The sequence below is a fragment of the Schistocerca piceifrons genome, chromosome 3 (genome assembly GCF_021461385.2).
Source record: "Schistocerca piceifrons isolate TAMUIC-IGC-003096 chromosome 3, iqSchPice1.1, whole genome shotgun sequence".
Taxonomy (NCBI): Eukaryota; Metazoa; Arthropoda; class Insecta; order Orthoptera; family Acrididae; genus Schistocerca; species Schistocerca piceifrons.
Window position 1 is genome coordinate 106,734,520 of NC_060140.1, and position 24,803 is coordinate 106,759,322.

The 24,803-nt window shown below is 39.1% G+C and overlaps 2 protein-coding genes across 2 annotated transcripts in view; one reads left to right on the forward strand and one right to left on the reverse strand.

Annotated features, from left to right (window-relative positions):
• The window catches only part of LOC124787623 (SUZ domain-containing protein 1), a 53,537-nt gene extending 48,534 nt beyond the window's left edge, over positions 1-5,003 (reverse strand). The window contains exons 1-3 of the mRNA XM_047254381.1: positions 4,842-5,003; positions 4,328-4,386; positions 4,087-4,255 (exon numbers count right to left, since the gene is read on the reverse strand). Of these exons, the coding sequence (XP_047110337.1) occupies positions 4,087-4,255; positions 4,328-4,386; positions 4,842-4,901 (288 nt within the window). The 5' untranslated portion in view covers positions 4,902-5,003. The remainder of the gene's footprint in view (positions 1-4,086; positions 4,256-4,327; positions 4,387-4,841) is intronic.
• A 107-nt stretch (positions 5,004-5,110) lies between these two features.
• Positions 5,111-24,209, forward strand: LOC124787622 (tetratricopeptide repeat protein 36). The gene is made up of 3 exons (XM_047254379.1): positions 5,111-5,225; positions 22,801-22,992; positions 23,092-24,209. Exons 1-3 carry the CDS (start codon positions 5,123-5,125, stop codon positions 23,346-23,348), a joined length of 552 nt encoding a protein of 183 aa, XP_047110335.1. The 5' UTR covers positions 5,111-5,122; the 3' UTR covers positions 23,349-24,209.
• Positions 24,210-24,803: the final 594 nt, after the last annotated feature.

Below are 24,803 nucleotides of genomic sequence, written 5' to 3' on the forward strand. Positions count from 1 at the left end.
TAAGTAAATTGAAGCAACAAGGAGATTTCTGATGTATCTTTGAAACAATCTCAGGGTATAATTGGAAGGAGAAACAGCATTGGTCGTATTATTTTGTTTTATTATCTGCAAAAATCGATTTTCGGTCACTTAATGACCATCCTCAGTGCTGTAATATACAATTAAAATTGGTAGGCACTGGTATCAACAAGCCTGGAGTGATCACATAAACTCGCTCTAAGCTTGTTGATACCAGTGCCTACCAATTTTAATTGTATATTACAGCACTTAGGATAGTCACTAAGTGACTGAAAATAGATTTTGCGGATAATAAAACAAAAAAATATGGCCAATGCTGTTTCTCCTTCCAATTATATCCATTATCTGGTCGTGGTACACAGAACACTCCATGGAGTTGCCAATCAATCTCAGGGTAATTATAATTTATTTTACAAAATGTCAATTTTTTTAAAAACTTCAAACAGATCATGAACCCCACTGTATTAACTAATGAGCTCTCTGGCCATTTGAAAACAAACAGTTACCACTAAAATAATTGCTGCGGTTTGCAGGAAATCAGCAGTGACAATAGCATTAGGCTCATGACCTTTGGAACATTGGAAGGGATGTTCATCGACAGCACAAATTTCCAGTGGAAGGACATACATAAATGAACTTACGTACTGTCAGATGGTAAAACAATCAGGTAGATCACATTGCAACTATTATCAAAGTAAAGATCTTTGTGATGGATGTAAAGACAATATGGGCAAAGAATGTGGGAGCAGGCACTCATAGTAAATAGCTAGTGAATACTACAATCCACAGCCAGAGTTAGGAACAAAGTACTATGCTACCATGTTGATGCACTCAAAGATACTACAAAGAAAGACATTTCAGCTCCATTTCAGCAACCAACTTGAAATTCTGCAGGAAGAGGACACAAAATAACCCAGAAGAAATGTGAAAAGGCATCAAGGATGCAGTAAATGAGGTAGCAAGTGCTGTCATCAAGCCAACCAGCAGCAGGAAGATTTGGTTTGGAGACAAATGCATTATGGCATTGGGCCAAGGGAAGTGAAGCTAAGGAGAGTTGGATATGAGGTGCAACAATTGCACAAGGCAAAGCACAGTTTGTAGAAGTATGGAGAACTACCCAAGCAAACTCAAGAAAACCAAAGAGAATGCACATCAAAGAAATGATAATGGAGGCCCAACAAGATTACTTGGGAGAAGAGAGACAAAATAAGTACTGCAAATATAACTTCTTTAAGAAGGTATACCAGACCAGCTAGAAATTCAAGGACAATAATGGAACCATACACACCAATGAGTTCAACATTGCTGACACAGGGGAAACAAGACTTCAGTCAACTCCACAACTGTCGGGAATCTAAAGATCTGTTCAAATTTAAACCTCCTGACAGTGTGGATTTGGATTATTCACCGTCTACACTGGAGGAAATAAAGAAGGAAATAATGAAAGCTGAAGAACAAAAGGCCACGAGAAGATGGAATGCAGGCAGAAGTCATTTCAGTTGGACAAAGGGGGACCACCACAAGAAAATTCACCAACAAATCAAGAGGCTCTGGATTTTGGAGGAGATCATAAAAGACTGGAAGACTGTTCCAACTAAGCTACATAGAAACTGCCCTCCTGAACATCTGCTATACAATCTTGCCCAGCTTTATACTAGATCGAATATGAAAATTTGCAGAAGTGACTGGTGAATATTAGGGTGGGTCTCACAACGAGCCGTTAGACTGTCAACAATACCTATGTGCCGCGAAAACTCACTGAAATGAGGGAATAAGGCATGTGCTCTTCAAAGATTTTAAGAAGGAATATGGCTACATTCACTGGGACAGCACGACGAATTACTTAACTGAATTTGGAATGCCCAAGAAACTTTTCAGCCTAGTCCAATATGGTCTCATTTACTCGAAAGGCAAAGTAAAGCTCGAGATCAGAGAACTTTTACAGCAACACTGGGTTGAGACTAGATTGGGTGTTACTGATATTGTTCAACCTGATGCTCAAAAAGATGATGGAAGCTTTCTACAAAAACCCCAAATGCACTGACGTACAGAGTGAGAAAACCATACCTCACATTTGCCAATGATGTTGCCCTGTTGTACAGATGTAAGGAAGAACTGACGAGGATGAGTAGTGACAGCATGGAGGTGTCAGATCTGAGCAGAATCAGCCTCCTTGTGAATGAATTGAAGACTGAGTGCACGGTGATGGGTAGGAGCTGTGCCTATTCAATCAAGAGACCCACTCCAGTCACATAGCTGGAACAATGTCATAAAATGTAAAATGTACATAATTTTATATATCTGAGGACCTTTGCAGAGGACACGAGAGAGAGAGAGAGAGAGAGAGAGAGAGAGAGAGAGAGAGAGAGAGAGGACAGGGGAATGCAAGTTGTGATGTCTCAGTAAATCTATTTTGACTTCCTCAGTCTAACTTATGTCTTCCTTTGCTACGGGCTTTTAAAGATGTTTGAAGGCTGAGCAATAGTATCTGAGTAAGAAGAGGAATACCATATGGCTGGTTGGTTTGGGGAACGGGATGAAACGGAGAGGTCATTGGTCCCATCGGATTAGGGAAGGAGATTCGCCATGCCCTTTCAAAGGAACCACCCTGGCACTCACCTGAAGCAATTTAGGGAAATCACGGCAAACCTAAATCAGGATGGCCAGATGTGGGTTTGAACTGTCATTCTGCCGAATGCAAGTTCAGTGTGCTAACCACTGCACCACCTCACTCGCTGGAACACCAGTCGCGACAGTGTAGGTCAAGAGAATCTAGTATTGAGCAAACTAAGAAGAAAAATCATTTTACACCAAAAATTCAATCTTACTTTAGAATTTAGTTCAGACACTTTCGAATACACTGTGATACACAGGGCATTTGGATCTAGGATACAGATAAGTCACAAGATCTGGATTAAGGAAAAATATGAGCCTCTTTGAGATTCTTTTCAACTCAAATTTAACAAATACATATTTGGTGACAACACTTTGTTATTTTCTGTTTCCATTAATATCCTTTTTTTTCTCTTTCTGATAGTTAACTTTGTTTTCATCTTTATTACCTGCAAACTCCTCACACACCTTCAACATTGTGAACGTACAATTTGAAAGTCACTGAAGTTAGGGTGACTGTGTGCACTTCGCATATCCATCACCCTACATTTTCAGCAAAATGTTAGGTATACAATGACATCCTCATTACCTCATAAAAAAGCACAAGGAAAATTTAATCACTAGAATTTTCTTCATGATGAGAATAATGTCAAAGATCTGTTAAAACTAACCAACTGGCTGCAACAAGTAAGATTTTTACATCCCACAAAATCTCACCAAGATCCTTAGGGGTTGGCCTAATGTGACACAGTGATAGTATGGTTTGGATATGCATTGGCGGCCAAAGACAGGTGTGGTTATATTCACAGCCTAATTAAATTCCATGCTTCAAAAATGTCACTGATAAGCTTGTGGAAATCTTCAATCAGTATTTTTTTCCGGGAACAGAAAAGCATGTATAGCACGGATACTGGCCTATGCATTATTTGGTAGATTTCCAGTAATAGGTTCCGCTCAGTGGTTCAGAGGATAAATGCAAGATTATAAACCAAAATATTCTTGACCATCAGTGGTCTAGTGCTAGGAATTTTTTTTTTAGAATTCACTTCCGTCAAAAGCAAAAAAATATCAAGTTATGTCATCTTCTAATAAATGAGTGACTTTGTTCTCAGATTTGCTGAAGGCAAGAAAATACCACTCCCACAAAAGACAATAACTAGTAAATAAAAGTTGAGTACAATGTAATCTCAGAATAACAGCTTGACTAATCTAATAGTCTATACCCTACGTTTTTCAATGTAATACTTCAGATCTACAATTAGAGACAGTAATCGAAGCTAAATATGTTTAGTATCGCAACAATACTTCCACTATGAAAATGTCAATTCAGTAGCAACTCATTCTTCATTTTCTATTCTCACTCTGTTTTTAAGCTGTGTATAAGGGCATTCACACAAACATTGTACAAATTGATATATCACACACAGAAGACTTTAGATATAGATGTATTTTTACCTGCTGAAGGGTTCTTACAGGCTGACGGGGTTTGGTATCACCATTAAGCAGGTGTCCATTTCCATTACCCTGAGCAGTCCTCTGAGGCCTTTTAAGTATTTTCACTGCAGGTTCCGGCATTGGAAATGGGTTGCTTTGCAAAATTATTGGCCCATTCGACATAACAGGGCTGGAAATAAATGTCATGTATCCAAAACCGTATAATGAAGACCCTGACGGATAACTAGATTTAAGCACTTACTTAACATTCTCAGTCTCTTCTGGTGCTGTGGTTGATGGTAAGAATTTTCTATCCAAGACCTGTGAATATGAAGAAAAAATAACTTTAGGGTGCCTCGACAAATTTCCTCTGGTTACATAAGTAACAGAAAAATATCACTTCCACTGAAAAAACTGTAGCAGAAAACTGGATTCAAATTCGCTTGTGTCATTTGCCTTGCAGACTGAACTAGAAGTCTTTAAACACTTGGAAGCCCACTACAACTCTTCAAATAGTCACTGAAGCAATCACACTAAGTGTCTGGAGTTACAGTAACTATGGAAGACGTAACCTGTCGCTATTTAAATGGAATCATATAATTAACAGGTAAAATGTCGGCCACGGTACAGCGGCGCTCTTAACATATCAAACAAGCACTTTCTTCTCATTTCACTGCCAGTACCTTTAAAACCCAACTTAAATCTAAAACAAGTGAACAGTTGCAGTTGCAGACACAATAAAGCCCGAATTATCAAACAAGACATGTCACACTTACTCCAGAGTCTTCAATTTCTTCCCAGCTATCCACAACATCCAATTCTTCGCTGGCAGCCATATTGGGTCTACGCCAAAGATGTGTGCTCTATTTTGATGACTGAAACTGTAATCCATCGAATTGTGAAAGATTGATACAGATAATACTTGTGTCCAGGTTGGCGATCAAATTATAGATTATGTTTCCTCCTCTTAACAAACAGAAATTGCATGTTATTAATTACAGTCCCAGTGTAGAGTAACGTCTTTGACGAAAAAAATAAACAACGACAAAAGGTAAAAATGTCAACGCAACACGATAGGGAAATACTTGATACCATATTTAATCCTTTAGGGCCCCTCGCAGACAAATTGCCAGATGAGGCAACTGACGAATCTGTTAAAGGTACTGTCTAGTCTTCTTCAGCAGCAGCGTGTAATGTTCTGTTACTTCCAGACAAATATTTTGGTATTGAGAGTTAGTACTGCAGCATATGTCACTTAGGAAATAAGCTTAACAGCAGATGGTTGTCAGTTATAGCGTTTGAAGTAATATTTTCACACAATCTCATTCTCTCAGTATAATTTTAGGTACGCCTGAATTTTGCGGCAGTTCGGTATTGCGTCCATATAACAAAACAACCGTGTAAAAATAAACGGATACATCTGCACAGTTTGAGAATAAGCTTAACACCAGATAGTTCTTAAATATTGCATTTGAAGTAACATGTTTACACAATCTCATTAGTATAATTTTTGATACGCCTGAATTCTGCGGCAGTGCAGCACTACATTCATAACAATACAACTGCGTAAAAATAAACGGATACATCTGCACAGTGTGAGGGTGGATTAAGTACCTCGTTTCAGATTCATAATGTGAACAATAGTAATACTGAATGTTGTATGAAAATGTCAACAGGACTGCTTATCAGAATAACTCGATCACTATCACTTGCGCTAAGAATGAGGAAGGGTGTTGGTCGCCATCCAGAGTAAGGAAGCGACCATTATTAGACGATGGGACAACCCAAATCGCGACAGATGGACCGGTGGTCAAATGTATGTGCTCTAAGCTTCAACTGCAGACCTCCAACATGTTTACTTTCTCCATCTGAATGTATTTACACCAACAGATGTTACATGAAAGATACTCTACATCCGCAATGAAGATGAGACCAATGTTAATATGAGAAGAAATTTTTGTGGCCAATCTGTAAATTAATACTGTATATTCTTCGGCGGGCTCGTTCTGAAGTCATAAATTATATTTTGTTTGTAAAATACACAGCATCATCAAAGAAAACGCCCTTTAAACTGCTTTAGGCACTTAATTTATCTGCTCGACAGTTGCGAGAGGTTGATTCAAATGTCTCCGCCCCGTCCCCACATTCTCACCCATGCTAGAACACGAAAATAAGTTTATAAATAAATACCAGTCATTCCATTATGGAAGAAAATCTATGTATGCACCGAAAGAAAAAGAAAAGTTCGTTGTAAAAAAATATTGATGAGATAGGCTGCAACATTAGATCAGGTATAGCAGAACCGTAATTTACAGTGTCATGATTTGACAATGTAATCAGGGCTCATGGTTATCATTAGTACAGATATTGCAGGCATACGGCTGGTCAAGTTTTATTAGGGTATGAAGATCGAAAACATATTCTGTTGCATAGGCGGGATGCAGTCCGTATGAGGGCAAGGCGTAGGCTGCAAATTTAGCTACCGGTACCTCACATTCCATAAAGCGCGCAAGAGATAAAGAGACTTCCAACGATATTACAACCGTCACCATTCGAACGTTTACTGTGGTTATTGTTGGCCATTGGAAGGAATTCTCTACAACCACATTTAAATCTATAGCGCAAGCTATAGTGAAATGCGTGGCAAAGGGTACGTCCCATAGTACCGTAACCACTGTTAAGGTTTTTTTCCGCACCATTCACATATGGAGCGCGGGAAGAATGATATTTTGAACGCCTCTTTGCGTGCTGTAATTATACTAACCTTATTCTCACGTTCCCTATGTGAGCTACACGTAGGGGATTGTAATATATTCCTAGAGTCATCATTTTCAGCCGGTTTTTGAAACTTTGTTAATAGGCTTCCTATCTTTAAAGAGTCCGCCACTTCAATTCCTTCAACATATTTGTCACACTCACCCACGGATCAAACAAGCCTGTGACCAATATTGCTGTGCATCTCTCTGTACGTTCAATATCCCCGGTTACCCCTACTTGGTACGGGTCCAACACACTTAGGCAATATTACAGAACTGGTCGCAAGAGTGATTTAAAAACAATCTCCCTTGTTGGCTGATTGAGCTTCCCCAGTGTCCTGCCAATAAACTCAAGTCTATCACCAGTTTCGCCCACGACTGATCCTATATGTGATCATTCCATTTCATATCCCTACAAACAGTTATGTCCTAGGATTTGTATGTGTTGGCCATTTAAGACAGTGCCTCATTGATGTTATAGAATACTATGTTTTCTCGTTTTGTGAAGTGCAGAGTTTTACATATTTGATCATTTAAAGGGGGCACACTCAAACTTACTTCTACATGTGATGAGATAACATGCTGTGTCCTCTGTACCAGAAAGTCTTTAATCCAGTCACAAATTACACGTGATACCCCATATGATTGTACTTTTGACAATAAGCATAGGTGTGGTATTGCGTCAAAAGCTTTTCAGAAATCAAGAACTACTGCACCTACCTTACTGTCTTGATCCAAAGCTTTCAGTATGTCATGTGAGAAAAGTGTGAGTTGGGTTTCACATGATTGATGTTTTTGGAATCCACACATGTTGGCACGAAGCAGATCATTCTGTTCAAGATATCTCATTATCTTTGAGCTCAGAATATGTTTTAATATTTTACAACAAATCGATGTCAAGGATACTGGGCAGTAGTTTTGTGGATCACTTCTACTATGCTTCTTGTAGACAGGTGTGACCTTTTTTTTCCCAAGAACTGGGCACCATTTTTTGCTCGAGGGCTCTATGTTCGATTGTAGTTAAAAGAGGGACTGACTTGTCCACAAATTCAGTATAGATTCTGATAGAAATTCCGTCAGGCCTTGGAACTTTGTGTCACTTTAAACAATTACAGCTACACCCTGTAGAACGAGTGATGATGTAAGTAATCAGTGCAGATCAAATGTGCTCAGTTTTGAAAAACGCTATTAGTTTAAGCTATTGTAATTGGTGAACATAACCTCTAATGCAATCAGACAAGCCCATGAACTGTGTTTGTACATGTATAAAAGTACTTGATCTGAACACTTTCAATTATAAGAACCTGGCGTGGTTTCTGCTCCTTACTTTCAAAGTAACATTGTGAGTAGTATATTTTGTACTTTTTTATTTCAAGTTTCAACATTAAAATGTTTACTATTTTATGCAGTAATAAACTCTGTTGACATAAGTTTTGACTTCAGTGTAAGTGGTTCCCAGATTTCACTCCTAAACTGGATACAAACACATCCATTGCGTGTTCTCTTACATCAAGGGTAACATCCATGCCCTCTGTTCAGAATACTGTAAGTTTAACACCCAGGTGCTGCTGTTCCAAGCAGACACCCCAAGTGTAACAAGGAAATCATCTTGAAATCTCCCGTTACCAGCACCACTGCAGCAGAGTTCTGATCTTGGCGCACTGACAGTACTGCTGCCAGAAAATGCCATGCCTGATCGTTTTACACCCACTGTGACTGTAACTGACAATTTTTTTGGGTCAACAAGGATACATGTGTAGCTCATCTGCTGCAGAACCCTATTTGCAGTTTGCAGTGAATAGTGTGCTTTGAAGTGTGTATACATGCTGCACAGTCAATTATGCCACATGTTGGTACCTATTTTCCTTTCCAACCTGGAGAAACATTCTCCCTATCAGTGGAGAAGAGTAGTACACAATGAAACAAAAATTATATATTTGATGTTTTTGAAGAAATTGTTTCTTACAGAACAAAATATTTGTATTTATTTAAAAGTACAATTCATTACCCACATTATGTGGTAAAATAAAATAATTTGGTCCCTAGTCAATATATGAACATACAATTTGAAAGAGACACTCCAAATGCTTATTGTTATTTGAGTAGCTTGAATTATACATTAAACATTAATACATATGTTAAATACAAACATTGTGATACAATAACTTTTACTCACTGAATATCAAATTGATTGCATATATAATTAATTTTGAAAACTCTCCTAGTAGCCATAGGCAGTGCTGGAAGCAGAAACATTGCAGTGACCTTACATGATACAGAAGCTATGTCTTTTGCTTCCGGGAATCACGAAAACCATTTTTTTCTCAAAGGAATGAGACCTCATATTTATCATCACCAGCTACCCATAGCCACCAATCACAAGATACCAGTTAAAATCAAAGAGATCTAGTGATGAACACTCCTCTGATTCATCATATGATACCTCATCTTTATTGCTTCATTCATCACTTTCACTTGAAGCTCTTTTACTTTCACATTGCTTAGTTTTTTTGTTGTCGGCTCTCTTCACACTTATTTTTGTCTTTTCTTCTAGCTTTATCCGTTTCGTTAAAGTTTTTTTCTTCAGTAGCCATTTTTGCTGATGTTGCAGTCAATATGTTGCTTCTCCATTTGAGCGTCCAGTTGTTTTTATAGGAGGAGCTTTTGGAAAACCTTGAAACTCCTTTGGTGAGATACATGATTTGCTGGTTCTACTGTTATCAGTGTATAAACCGCAGTTGGCTGCCTCATCATTTTGCATATTAACTTCCAAAGCATTTGGTGGGTTTTACTGGAGTAGGCACACCATCAAAATTTACAGAGTGGTTTGGAACTGCAACCATAAGGAAATCCAACTCATCAAAGATGTTGATATTAAGTGAATAAATTCCACGTTTTCTAAACCCAGAAGTTAAATTTGTTGGTGTCACTGCCTTCACTGATGAATTCTGCAACTTGATACATTGTCATGGGCTTGAATTTCTAAGCATCCATAAGTCTACACTGTTTCACTGTGTACTGTATACAAATGTTTCACTGCGTACTAAATACACCATCAACTAAAAGGTAGCTGTATGTATTATGGAAAATATTTAACTTACAAGTAAATGTTGTAATTTCTCACTATCAAGAAGATGCAATAGCATGTACAGTAGAATATTGCTCACCATATTTCCCACCAATACAGCCAAAGATGTCCTTGCTAAAGGTCGATATACAGTGATATCGACAGGGAGCAAAAATGTTACTAGAAACAGCTGAAATAGACTGTTTCACTGTTCACTACTCTCTTCTATCTCTTTTTGTGTTGGCTTGTGTCAATTCAGAGTCAGATCCTTTATTCACCATTGACCACCTGAGGTGGAATAGGCAATTTACATGGATATCATATAACATTTTCCTTGAATAGTAGCTTAAAGCTAAATGAGCATTGCAAATAGTGCCCATAGATGATAACATACACCATAACATAACATAAATACATTCAGTGACATCACATAATGAAATCCTTAAAAATTAATGTCAATTGATTTTATATTCATAAATTCTGTTATATTGTAAAAAGGATTGATTAGTAACCAGTTTAGTAGCTTGCTCCTGAAGCTACTTATGTGAGCAGACCAAGAAGAAAATGGAAGTTATTAAATATTTTTAGACTATTGATTAGATGGGAATACCCTGTTCTTTTCAGCCTGTGCCTAGGTATGTCTAATTTTGTTTTGCCTCTGGTATTATGGTGGTGTATGTTTTCCCTCATTTCAAAATCTGCTATGTTGTTTTTTGTATACAATTCTGAGGCGTATTTATAAAGATTAATAACTGTTAATATTTTCAGCTGAATGAACAGTGGCCAGCAGTGTTCTGATCTACCAGAATTGCTCATTGCACATATCACTTTCTTCTGAATTATTAGAACTTTGGTGATGTGAAGAGTGTGTCCCCATATGAGCAGTCCATACTCTATATGTGACCGAAAGAGTCCAAAATAAATTACTCTTAAATATTCTTTTGTCACCAGGCTTCTCAGTTTCCACATTAAATGTGTAACTCGATACAATTTTGTGTAGGTATGGTTGATGTGTGTTTCCCAAGTTAGCTTAGAGTCTACATGAATTCCTAGAATTTTAACTGCTTTCACCTCTACCTCATTTGACAATCCTAGTATAATCTGTTGGTTTTTATCAGGATTGCAAAGCAGTGTACTTGATGAGAACCAACAATGTGGATTACTTTCACTTCCTGTTGTCTTGTGGAATTTTCTTCTGCAGCAGTGCATCTATGAGGGCACGCTGAAAGTAATGCCTCCAAATATTTTGTGTGAAATCTCATAAGTTGTTTAAAGAAAACAAATGTTATTAACATTCTACATATTTATTCTTTATGTGTACACATTTGTAGCCCTCTGCTGCTAGAGACCTCCGAATTGTGCATAACGTGGTGATGTGTAACGTAACCACACCTATGCTTATTGTCAAAAGTTCAGTCACATGGGGTATCGAGTGAAATTTGTGACTGGATTAAGGTATTTTTGAGATGGAGGGTGCAACATGTTACCTTGGATGGAGAGGCACCATCAGCTGTAGAAGTAACTTCAGGTGTGCCCCAGAGAAGTGTGTTGGGACCATTATCAGTCATGTTTTATATTAATTACTTTGCAGGCAATATTAATAGTAACCTCAGACTTTTTCAAATGATGCAGTTATCTATAATAAAGTACTATCTGAAAGAAGCTGCATAAATATTGTCAGATCTCGATAAGATTTCAAAGTGGTGCAAAGATTGGCATCTTGCTTTAAATGTTTAGACATGTACAAATGTGCATTTCACAAAATGAAAAAATGTAGTATACTAGGACTATAATACCAATGAGTCACTGTTGGAATCGGCCAACTCATACAAATATTTTGTAGGGATATGAAACTGAATGAACACATAGTTTCAGTTGTGGGTAAAGCAGGTGGTAGACTTCAGTTTATTTGTAGGATACTGGGGAAGTGCAGTTCGTCTACTAAAGAAATTGCTTACAAATCACTCATGCGACCCATGCTAGAATATTGCTCACGTGTGTGGGACACATATCAGATAGGACTAACATGGTATATTGAATGTATATAGTGGAGGGTAGTATGAATGGTCATAGGTTTGTTTAATCCATGGGAGCGTGTCACAGAGATACTGAAGGAAATTAAAGTTTGAAGAATCAGCTTTAAATGGTGAATCTAGGAATGTACAACAATCCCCTATGTATTACTCACATAGGGATCATAAGGATAAGATTAGAGTAATTACTGCATGCACACAGGCATTCAAACAGTCATTTTTCCCAAACTCCATATGTGAATGGAATGGGAAGAAACACTAATAACTGGTACAGTGGAATGTACCCTTTCCCATGCATCTCATGGTGGTTTGCAGAGTGTAGCTGTGACTATGTAGGAGTGTGAGAAACAGTATCCTGTAATTGAGTTTTGAATTTGAAGAGTTCATCCACACAGGGAGCACATTATCCTTCAGCATGATAATGCCAGACCACACACGGGCACTGCAACATCTGCCACAGTCCAATGCCTTGGGTTCACTGTCATTGGTCATCCTCCCTTAAGTTCTGACATGTCTCCATTTTATTTTCATCTGTTTCCAAAACTTAAAGAACACCTTCGACGACTTCACTTTGATCATGCTGAAATAGTTGAAGTAGAGGTGAGATTTTGGCTTCGTAAACAAAGTCAAACATTTTACAGCGACAGTATCAGATAACTGGTTTCTCGTTGGTAAAAATTGACTGTGTTGACAAATAAATATGGAGACATTAAGAATAAAGATGTACAATGGTAATAACAATTGTTTTACTTAAAAAGCTTTAAGAGTTTACACATAAATATATCTGAGGCATTATGTTTCAGCATGCCCTTGTAAATTAAACAGTATTTATTCAGCCAACATTTACAGTAAGAATATTGTGTAATGTAGATAACCATACATCTTTAGGTGCTTACCTTAAGTGAATAGAATGGATGGTGAGAAAGAATAAGCTCCACACTAAGATAACTTAATATATTTACATTAAAGCACCAATTACAAACACAGCGACTTAGCGCCAAAGTGCAAGTTAGCCTAACTGTAAGTTTGTCAGTTAGTAGATCAGCAGGTAGGCACACTTACTCACCCAACACCAACTCTGCCAGTGAACAACCTAAATCTTTTTCACTCCTGATCGAAAGCCTAACAATATTTGCTTCAGCGACATGTCACCAGTCGGTGTCTGCTGTAACAGTTTGTGCAGTCTGCTCTCCAGGGCTTCAAATGTGGCACTACACAATGAAACCTGTTGAATAAAGCAAGGATGCCGTGTTGCAAAAATATGCACTCTGCCTGCCTGAACCACAAGTGTGGTCATTTTCTCCAGAAGGTGAGAAGTTTCAAATTTCTGAAGTTCCTGCCTTGAATTTTAGGGACCTGTAGGTTCATTTGAAGAGCCTGCCTCTGCTGTGGTACCTTTTGTACTGCATTTTGAGGTTGCTACTGTGGCTCCAACTGGATTGTACCACTGTCATTATTGTTAATCATGATTCTAGTTCTTTGTTGGGGTCACCATTTAAGCTATCTACCTTAAGTGAACAGAATTGATAGCGAGAAAGGATAAGCTCCCCACTTGCAAGATAACTTAATATATTTATACTAAAGCATCAATTACAAACACGGTGAGTTAGCACCAAAATATATCAAGAGCGAGCACCAAAACAATAAAAAAGAGAAGTCATATATAAAGATGAAATGTACTGAAACATGTCACTGCAGCCTTTGTCCACTGATCGATATTACTTGCCTCTACACATACTCCAGAAGCCTTTGCAATATCTTGCACTCGCTTCTAAATACTCGCTAATGTTTTCTTTCTCTTTTTTTCCTGGTAATAAATAAAATTTATTCCAGCCAAACTATGAAGCATATAATCATAATACAATACACAAAAATTATATTCATACAGGTTTTGACTTCTTGTTTCGGTTGAGATTGGAGCTATGTATTCTGGTCCAATGACCTTCATCAAGCTTCCACTAACACATAACAAGAAATTGGGAACTCAACTGACTTAAAAGAAAATTAAATACATACCTCATTATTCACTGTTTCTGAAAATTATCTGACTTTCTAGATTTAAAGATTACAAAGTTTTGTTTGCTGCATGTCCAGCAGCAGCAGCATTTGTTGCGATACTGCTTGACAAATAGTAATGTACTGTAAACAGTGTTCAGTATTTACAGATGTTGAGAACTATTTCCTTTCAAAATACTAATGAAATCAAGTAAATGTTAAGCTAGTAGTGAAAGACAAAAACAACCTATTTAAGTGTAACTGAGGAGGCAATAATGTTTTTCAAAGTGAGATTTTCTTTCCAATTACCTTGATTAAATTTGGCTGGCACAAATATGAATAACATTAACAAATAGGGGCTAAGTCAATTGTTAATAAAGTATACGGATTAAGTTTCTATGATTTGCTTGTCTTTTGTTAATGTGTACCTCAATTTGGTCCACTCCTCCTTCTCGATGTGATCTGTGGACTATGATGAATGAATGAAATGAATGACATCAATTCTCTTGGATGGGATGTTGGTTTTCAATATCTTCTGCTAGTAATTTCAACATATTCATCCATTTTTCAATTCAGAAAATTATTATAATGCCGGGACAGATATGCTGACCAGCACTTACCTTCATGAAGTGCAACTCGCAGTACTGCACTCAAAAACAGAGCTCAGCAGTTTTGGAGGTAATGGTTCAGAGAGTAAGGGTGTATTAAATATGGGGAGGAGGGGGGGGGGGGGAGGCACTTGTTGGAAGGGGAGGAAGGCAGGTCACTCAGAATCTGGGCAAGGACGGACCCAACATCCAAACAGAGACTTTCCCTCTTCTCTATCCCATCCAATTTCTCTTTCCTCCCTGAAAAAAGTGAAGCACTGGTATTTATTTTTGTTTGCTCCTCTCAGCTGAACTGTGAGTTACACTATCTTATTGGAGGAAAGTGCTGTCCGGCACAACTCTCCTTTTGATAATTTATTATTGTGTCATTACTCACATCATCATTAATACCCAGCATCATATGCATCATCATTTTAATTATTTTATTGTTTTTCTCCTTATATTGCTCTTTTGTGTCCTATCTTTTAAATCCTACCCCTCCCTTGTCTGTCCACTTAATTACATGGCCAGTTAACCATCTTGCAATATTTTCTGCCTGTCTCTTTATATTCCTATCATTTCCATTCCATTCTTTCTTCTTCTGTAGGAGTGCCTACCAAACATTGTTTTTTTCCTGATACACTCACATTTTCTATTAATAATCACTGAATGCTTTAATCTTCTCTTTATATCTGTACATTCATCAGCAATCGCTTCCTTCATATGCATTTTTCATCTGCTTATATCAGCTTTTCATGACACACAGTATTGTATAACAAAATGCCTTACAGCAGACAGTCAACTGAATGGGCTTCCCACTGTGGTTGAATGCAATAACTCCCACTATACTTGACCCGGTGTAAGTTGACCCCTGACATTTGCAGTGGGCTAGGTGCCACCTGAAACGATAATAGAACACAATTTTGAAAACATCTTGTTGTCACAACTCTGAAGACGGCTACTGTTTTTGCCTACATCCATAGCACTTTGCACTGGAAAGCTGGCAACAGTGCCACGAGCTGTCAGCAATCATTTTATGCCATCTTGATTCTAGCTGACGTGCATCTTATTTAATTTTAAGATACTGATCACACTATGCATGTAGTTAATGCTGACACGTATTAATGTGCATGTATGCTACTTCAAGAACAAACGTACATGTGTGTTGCACTATTTGATTTTACATGTGGACTCAACACCTGCAATATTGTGCTCGTACCTGTTATGGTTATGCTGAACTCTAAGTTTAGAGGTACCATCACATCAACACCTGTGATATTGTGCTCGTACTTGCTATGGTTATGCTGAACTCTTAGTTTAGAGATACCATCACATGCTGCTTTCTCCCACTCTGCTATGTGGATCAAATGCTTTTTTATAGCTTGATGATATTCAAGGGGTAAAATTAGTTAATTAGCTAACAATGGAATAAAGTGATTATTTCAAAACAAAAGAACATCCTACACATGAAAATAATCACTCTTAGGCAATGTGCAGTTAATGCAGACCTACAGATAAAGAAAGACGATTGCTTACAACCTTCTTTCTCAATCTCTCCAAACAAATTAGAACATCAGACAGATATCTGATTAGCAAATACCAAATAGGCTTCACAACAGGCCAGTTATGTGAGGAGTCATGTCATGGACCTACTGCTGTATGAGTACGATTGTCAACTTTTATTGCCTTACTTTATTTATCTTAATCATTCACAGATCATCCCACAATGATATAGGACTTGTCAGGGTAATACAGTGCACATAAATGGGTCAAAATATACTAAACACAATATATATTGCTGTATCCTACTACTGGTGCATGTGAGTGAGAGTGCATCAAGTGTAGTGTTGCCACGTATGTGTACATAAATCAACCGCCAGCTATATCAGAGGGGGCCAGCCACGAGAGGCTGCCTGTATGAAATGTGCACATGGAATGGTCTCTGCTGTACTGCCTACTGGTGGCTCAAGCCTGCATACACACAGAGCAGCACTAACTCACTCTATGTCCTTTTAGTTTGTACTGCTCACATCAGTTGTTCTGTGTATTGCTTGTGATGCACCTTCTGTGTGGTTCTTTTGTCTTGTTACATGTGGAGTCATGAAAGCCTTGTTTCTATTATTATGCAAAGGTTTATGAATAAAGCCATATGTGTGTTACTTGGATCAGTTTCATGCACGATTTGGTTACTACAAATATAACATGCTTTGTGAGGATAGAACAGGTCATCTATGAGGATAGGACAAGCGGTCAGGTGAGGCTTTGATTAGTGATCCATCCCAGCATTTGCCTTAGTGATCTAGGAAAACCCATATCAAGATTGCTGGACAGAGCAACTCCATCCTCCTGGATATGAGATTAGTGTCCTAACAGCTGCACTGCCTCATTTGGTAAGTCCCTATTGTATAATGTTCCCTGATTTACAAACAATTTGTTTCGGGTAACATGTAATATGAAAAATAGTTTTGTTCTTCTTTGTTGAACACACTAAGGATACCTGCTGATGGCTCCTGGACTGTTTCCAATAACTTATAATATATAATATAGTTCCAATCTTTATTTCCAAACACATTAAGGACACCCATTTGTGCCTTCTGGACTGTGGAGATGCTGCTGTGCTTCTAGAACCAACTTCAAAAAAGTCTGCCTCTGTGGACAGACATACTATATTTGGCACAGAGGAATAACTCACATTGGACAAGAAGACTGGAAAATAATATTCCACAGTCCTATGAATATGGTAACTAAAATGATATTCCTTGGTAGATATGTGACATCACAAACATATGAGTGGAAATATTAGTAAAGATATTTTGAATGTCACTTATTTGTACCACTTTCAATTACATTTGTGTAGTATAAAGATATACAGTATCAATCTAAAAACAAAGATGATGTGACTTACCAAACGAAAGTGCTGACACGTCGATAGACACACAAACAAACACACAAAATTCAAGCTTTCGCAACAAACTGTTGCCTCATCAGGAAAGAGGGAAGGAGAGGGAAAGACGAAAGGATGTGGGTTTTAAGGGTGAGGGTAAGGAGTCATTCCAATCCCGGGAGTGGAAAGACTTACCTTAGGGGGAAAAAAGGACGGGTATACACTCGCACACACACACATATCCATCCACACATATACAGACACAAGCAGACAGTCTGCTTGTCTGTATATGTGTGGATGGATATGTGTGTGTGTGCGAGTGTATACCTGTCCTTTTTTCCCCCTAAGGTAAGTCTTTCCGCTCCCGGGATTGGAATGACTCCTTACCCTCTCTCTTAAAACCCACATCCTTTCGTCTTTCCCTCTCCTTCCCTCTTTCCTGATGAGGCAACAGTTTGTTGCGAAAGCTTGAATTTTGTGTGTTTGTTTGTGTGTCTATCGACGTGTCAGTGCTTTCGTTTGGTAAGTCACATCATCTTTGTTTTTAGATATATTTTTCCCACGTGGAATCTTTCCCTCTATTAATTCATATCATTGATATACAGTATCTGAATGAAGTACATTTTGTTGCCAAGAGGGCACTCTGTGAAGACTTCAATGACTACCACACCAAAATATTAATGAAAGATCTCTCACAAATCTCAGAGAGATTCTGTTCATACAATGATGAGCCAGGACATTATGACCACTGACCTACTACCAATATAAACCCATCCAGGTGGTATCCGTGTCACCTGTCAAGGAATAATTTCTAGTCATCACACGCATGGTGCATGTAGTATCGGTTAGTGTGCTGTCCATGTGTAGAATGGGGAAGGCACACAATCTATCTGAGTTTGATCCAGGGCAGATTGCGATGGCCCAGAGGCTAAGAACAAGCAATTTGGAAACTGCATGTCTTGTCGGGTGTTCGAGGAATGCTGTGATGAGTGTCTTCTACTCATGGTGAAACCATGTCCAGATGTTGTGGGGTTGGTCGGCCACCCCTCATTAAAAATTTTGGATGTTTTAGGCTGGGCAGACTGGTAAAACAGGACAGGTGACTAACTGTGTTGGAACTAATATCAGACTTTAATGCTGGCCAGAATACAAGTGTGTCTGAACACGCAGTGTACTGAACACTCCTAACGATGGGTCTCTGCATGTGCCAATGTTAACACCATGACATCAGCAACTACAACTGAAATGGGCATGTGAGCACTGGCACTGGATGTTGGCACAGTGGCAGAGCATTGCAAGGTCTGATGAATCTTGATACCTTCTTCATCATGCTGATGGGATGGCATGAATCCATTGTCTTCCAGGGGAACAGCTCCTTGATATAAGTATGGGGGAACATAGGCAGGCTGGTAGCACCTCCATTACCCTCTGGGGAACACACATGCACACGTGGGCATCCATGAGTCCAGTGCAGCTCTTGCAAGGCACCATGATGGCCAATGAGTATTGTACACTGATTGCAGAGCACATATGCTCTGTCATGATGATTATATTTCCCGACGGCAAAGGCATTTTTCAACAAGACAATGTGCCATGTCACAAGGCCAGGAATGGCAGCATCAGAACTCACCCCCCCCCCCCCCCCCCTGCAATTTATGGGAATTAGATGACTTGAGTGTGCAGATGTGGCGCCAACTCCCTCCAGTGACCTACCGAGGCCTCATTGCTTCCATGCCACAAGGCGTCACCAGTGTTATCCATGCCAAACATGGGCATACCATCTATTAGGTAGGTGGTCATAATGTTCTGGCTGATCAGTGTATGTAGCAAGGAACTGAAATTGAGGCTATCAGAGCAAAAGCATAAATGCTGAATTCCATATTCAAACGAAGGGTATAGCCAGGAGTATTATCCAAATTTAATTCTTGCACCATTGTAGAGATGAGTGATATAGATATAAGTGCCAGTGGTGTTGAGAAAGAGCTTAAATTGAACAGAACTCCAGGAGTCGATGGAATTCCTATCAATGTCTGTACCAAATTTGCAGCTGAGTCCAAATTTGCAGTAGAGTTAGCTTCTCCTTTAATCACGGTGTATTGTAGGTTAAAACTGCAACCAGCAGTTGGAAGAAAACACAGGTCTCATTCATATGTACTGACAGTACTGAGGATTTCTTGGTAGGAAGGTGCAGCATTTTGCCTTCGAGGGAGAGTCATCAATAGATGTAGAAGTAACATCAAGTGTGCCCCAGGGCAGTGTGTTGGGACCATTTCTCTTCATGTTGTGTATTAATGGCCTTGGAGACAATATTAACAGTAACCTTATAATTACCCTGGAGACAATATTCATAGTAACATCAGTCATTTCTGTAACTGTAATGAGTACTGCTTGAGAAAATTTGCACAAATATTGTATGATCTTGATAAGATTTCAAAGTAGTGCAGAGATTGGCAACTTGTTTTAAATGTTCATAAAAGGAAAATTGTGTACCGTACTTCACTGAATGAAAAAATGCAATATCCTATAACTTCAACACCTATGAGTTACAACAGTGCATTTGCGTCAGTGTGTGGTCTATTTTTGATGAAGACCTTACTGGCTGAAAGCTTTATTTGTGACAGTCTTTTTGTTGTGCCCATCTGTGACTCAGAATCTTCGCTATTCATTTTCATAATATTGATATAATTTTCTAGGTAAATTCAGTGACATATGCGGATACTGTCTGCAAAACGTGTTGCAAACAGATTTAGTATCAAAGGAGTAATAAATTCAATGTCATGCATGATGCAGCAGTTTCTCACACATCTCTGCTTTTATGACTATATATCTCCTGATCTATGTGTCACACAATGATACAATTTTGCACATAGATTAAGTGCTACATGTGAGTACTGCCTGCAAAATGTGTCATGAATACAGTTAGTAGTAAAAAAAAGTAATAATTTAAAACATCTCACCTCTTATGAAAATGTAGTAAGTGATAAAATTTTTCCTTTTATCTTCATGTGAGTAGTGTCAGTGAGAAAAGTTCCATAAAGGTTTGAAATTATGTGTAAAGTTCGCTGCAAGTCACTAAGTGCACTAGATCTCAAATACGGGATGAATAAAACTGGTATTTGTGCATTGTGGTCCACACTTCTTTTCCAACCCCCTTTATTCCTTTTGACAGGTAGGCATTTCTTACCCCCATGGTGACTTTTTTCTAGACAGTAAGTGATATGTATACCAAGTTTGGTTGAAATCAGTCCAGTGGTTTCTGAGGATATTTGGAAATAAATAATAGCTGTGTCACATTCTACACTCCTGGAAATGGAAAAAAGAACACATTGACACCGGTGTGTCAGACCCACCATACTTGCTCCGGACACTGCGAGAGGGCTGTACAAGCAATGATCACACGCACGGCACAGCGGACACACCAGGAACCGCGGTGTTGGCCGACGAATGGCGCTAGCTGCGCAGCGTTTGTGCACCGCCGCCGTCAGTGTCAGCCAGTTTGCCGTGGCATACAGAGCTCCATCGCAGTCTTTAACACTGGTAGCATGCCGCGACAGCGTGGACGTGAACCGTATGTGCAGTTGACGGACTTTGAGCGAGGGCGTATAGTGGGCATGCGGGAGGCCGGGTGGACGTACCGCCGAATTGCTCAACACGTGGGGCGTGAGGTCTCCACAGTACATCGATGTTGTCGCCAGTGGTCGGCGGAAGGTGCACATGCCCGTCGACCTGGGACCGGACCGCAGCGACGCACGGATGCACGCCATGACCGTAGGATCCTACGCAGTGCCGTAGGGGACCGCACCGCCACTTCCCAGCAAATTAGGGACACTGTTGCTCCTGGGGTATCGGCGAGGACCATTCGCAACCGTCTCCATGAAGCTGGGCTACGGTCCCGCACACCGTTAGGCCGTCTTCCGCTCACGCCCCAACATCGTGCAGCCCGCCTCCAGTGGTGTCGCGACAGGCGTGAATGGAGGGACGAATGGAGACGTGTCGTCTTCAGCGATGAGAGTCGCTTCTGCCTTGGTGCCAATGATGGTCGTATGCGTGTTTGGCGCCGTGCAGGTGAGCGCCACAATCAGGACTGCATACGACCGAGGCACACAGGGCCAACACCCGGCATCATGGTGTGGGGAGCGATCTCCTACACTGGCCATACACCACTGGTGATCGTCGAGGGGACACTGAATAGTGCACGGTACATCCAAACCGTCATCGAACCCATCGTTCTACCATTCCTAGACCGGCAAGGGAACTTGCTGTTCCAACAGGACAATGCACGTCCGCATGTATCCCGTGCCACCCAACGTGCTCTAGAAGGTGTAAGTCAACTACCCTGGCCAGCAAGATCTCCGGATCTGTCCCCCATTGAGCATGTTTGGGACTGGATGAAGCGTCGTCTCACGCGGTCTGCACGTCCAGCACGAACGCTGGTCCAACTGAGGCGCCAGGTGGAAATGGCATGGCAAGCCGTTCCACAGGACTACATCCAGCATCTCTACGATCGTCTCCATGGGAGAATAGCAGCCTGCATTGCTGCGAAAGATGGATATACACTGTACTAGTGCCGACATTGTGCATGCTCTGTTGCTTGTGTCTATGTGCCTGTGGTTCTGTCAGTGTGATCATGTGATGTATCTGACCCCAGGAATGTGTCAATAAAGTTTCCCCTTCCTGGGACAATGAATTCACGGTGTTCTTATTTCAATTTCCAGGAGTGTATATATGACCCTTTTCTTCAGTTTCATCTTCCCCCGTCTATATATCAAGTCTCGTTGAAGTGAAATTTTTTTGTAAAGATGAATACATAATACATATTTTACAAAGATTTTAAAATAAATTGATGATGTTGTTGTCTTAGGAACCATTCTACTTGAAAGCTGATCTATTCATTTAAAAGTCAGCTGCATAATGATTCCACATGACTGCATTCATGAAAAGAAATCCAAACCATAAATAGCCAGTGTACCCAGCAGCCCTGTGTAGCCATTATTAATATCTTATTTTGTATATTTCATCTTCCTGTTTTTCTTGTACTCTATTCTCCAAAACTGTAAAAACCAGCCAATTATGAAATGCATATATACATATTGAGGAAGCAGAAATAAATAATGGGGTCTTCTCAGAACAACTACAAAAGCACCTAATTTTTTTTCAAAAGTAGTTGCTTTTCTAGTTATTCTGCTATATCCCCTTAGTGCCTTTTTAGGCACAAATGCAGTAAACCAGACTGGTGGTAAATAATTGTAAATTTATAGACTCAATCACTGCACCTTGTTGACAGTAAAACTTTATGAAGCCATACACAGAATATGATTTATGTATGAATGAGTGGTGTTTTAAAAACACAAAAAATACATGAGAATAATTAATGTGGTATAGAATTATTTCTTAATTTCAAAATAAATTCCAGATGAAGAAGATGAAAGTGATCCCACCGTCAAAGCTGCAAAGCAACTGGAAATGGATGCAGTCACCCTTGCAGAATCTGGAAATATTGAGGCTGCCATTAACCTGTTTACTAAGGCCATAGCTACGGCACCTTCTAGGCCTTCTGCATACAACAATCGAGCGCAAGCATACAGGCTCTGTGGAAAAATTTCAGGTGAGAGAAAAGTCCTACATATTTACTGAACATAAAAATATTACCATTTTGGTGTGTAATTTACTGATAGGTTGGTATGCAACATATTGAATATTTCAGAAGCTGTCGCAGACTTAAACTTGGCGATACAGTTGAGCAACGGCCATGGTAAATCGGGGTGCCAAGCACTTTGTCAACGAGGTATTATTCATCGTAAGGAGGGCAATGATGATCTAGCAAAGGAAGATTTCAAAGCTGCAGCAAACTTGGGAAGCAAATTTGCAAAGCATCAGCTAGTGGAAATGAATCCATATGCAGCACTCTGCAATCAGATGCTTCATGATGTTATGAAAAAATTACAGGCACAGGAAGCATAAAACACTCAATTGTGTCATATGGATATACGGAAACTGGCAATACTCTTTGAACTTCTGACTCTGTTACATTAAACATGTGGGAGAAGGGATACTAAGCATGCAACACTAACTGAAGATAATCATGCAAATTACTAAATAATGATATTAACAGTATCTTTCAAGGTGTTCTGAGGAATGGCAAAAAAGGAAAAAAATTGCTAATGAAAATGGTTAATGGTTAATTCAGGAAAAAGGTCATACTGTATATTTCATTATCAAAATAAGCACTGTTCTTTATAACATTTAGATTACTGTGAACTGTATCCAAAATCATCCCCAAAACTCCTCTGGTACTGCATCTTATATTTCCCAAACATATGATAGTAATGATTAATGATTATTATTATTATTAGTATTCCTGGTCAAATCTTTATACTGGGTACCACTTCAGCAACTTGCATGTCCCTGATCCTTTATTGTGATTGAATTTGAACCACGTGGTGTTCCAAGTGAAACTTCACATGATTAAGAGGTGGTGACTACTTTAAAGGCAGACTAAAACTACTTTAAAGGCAGACTAAAACTACTTTAAAGGCAGACTAAAATATTCCATAGTTTGACTGAAATTGGATTCCTGACGTTTCGGTTTCCAGGCGTGTACTTTACCACTAAGTCTGACAGTGTAGTGATATCCAATGTTTCAATCATAGTATCAAGCTGATAGTACCACCAGACACTTTGGCTTTCCTGAGAAGTGTAATATTATTTATACAAAAAAGTTATAAAACTATTTAGTGATTTCACAAATGATTGTAAAATACCAGTTTTGATTTACAGTAAACTTATGTACTTATTACAGAACAGTAAACATCTAGCACAGTATTCTGTGATTTAGACTCACTCTGAAAATCATCATCATCGTCATCATCATCATCATTGTAGCTACAACAATTGTAGTGTCTCTTCCCACTGGTTTCACCAAAGCTAACAAAATGCCAAGCAATTGTATTTAGGAATTAGCTTTTATGCAGTAGTACAACCCTTAACCAGTTGCTATACTCGTGTATGTAGAACACTTAAAACTTGCTGAAATTTGACACATACTTGTTGTAGAACAATATTCTACTAACTGATGACTGGCTTCCTCTTAATCTACACTTTGTTCATCTGTACATTTTCGAGAAATGTTTTGTACTGGAACTGTACCAGGATCCTAAATTTGTTGAAAATGAGGTTAAACAGTCTTGAATGTTTATATTGCAGTAAGGAAACAATTTACAGTATTCTCTATAAGCAGCAAGAGCATTTCCTTTAAAAACTTGAACACAAGTACCATGCTGGCATATTAAGCACAGAGGAACTATTTGACCAATTGGTTGCAGTTCTTAGGTCACAAAGCCTTACAATGACTGGGAGAGTGGTGTGCTGACCACTGGCCCCTCCATATTATATCCAATGACACCACTGGCATAAGAT

Bases quoted from the DNA above. Each gene is read 5' to 3' on its own strand.
- LOC124787622 (XM_047254379.1), top strand. From the start codon at position 5,123: ATGTCAACGCAACACGATAGGGAAATACTTGATACCATATTTAATCCT. The intron at 5,226-22,800 runs GTACTGTCTAGT...AATAAATTCCAG, and splicing joins AACTGACGAATCTGTTAAAG to ATGAAGAAGATGAAAGTGAT. The intron at 22,993-23,091 runs GTGAGAGAAAAG...TGAATATTTCAG, and splicing joins GCTCTGTGGAAAAATTTCAG to AAGCTGTCGCAGACTTAAAC.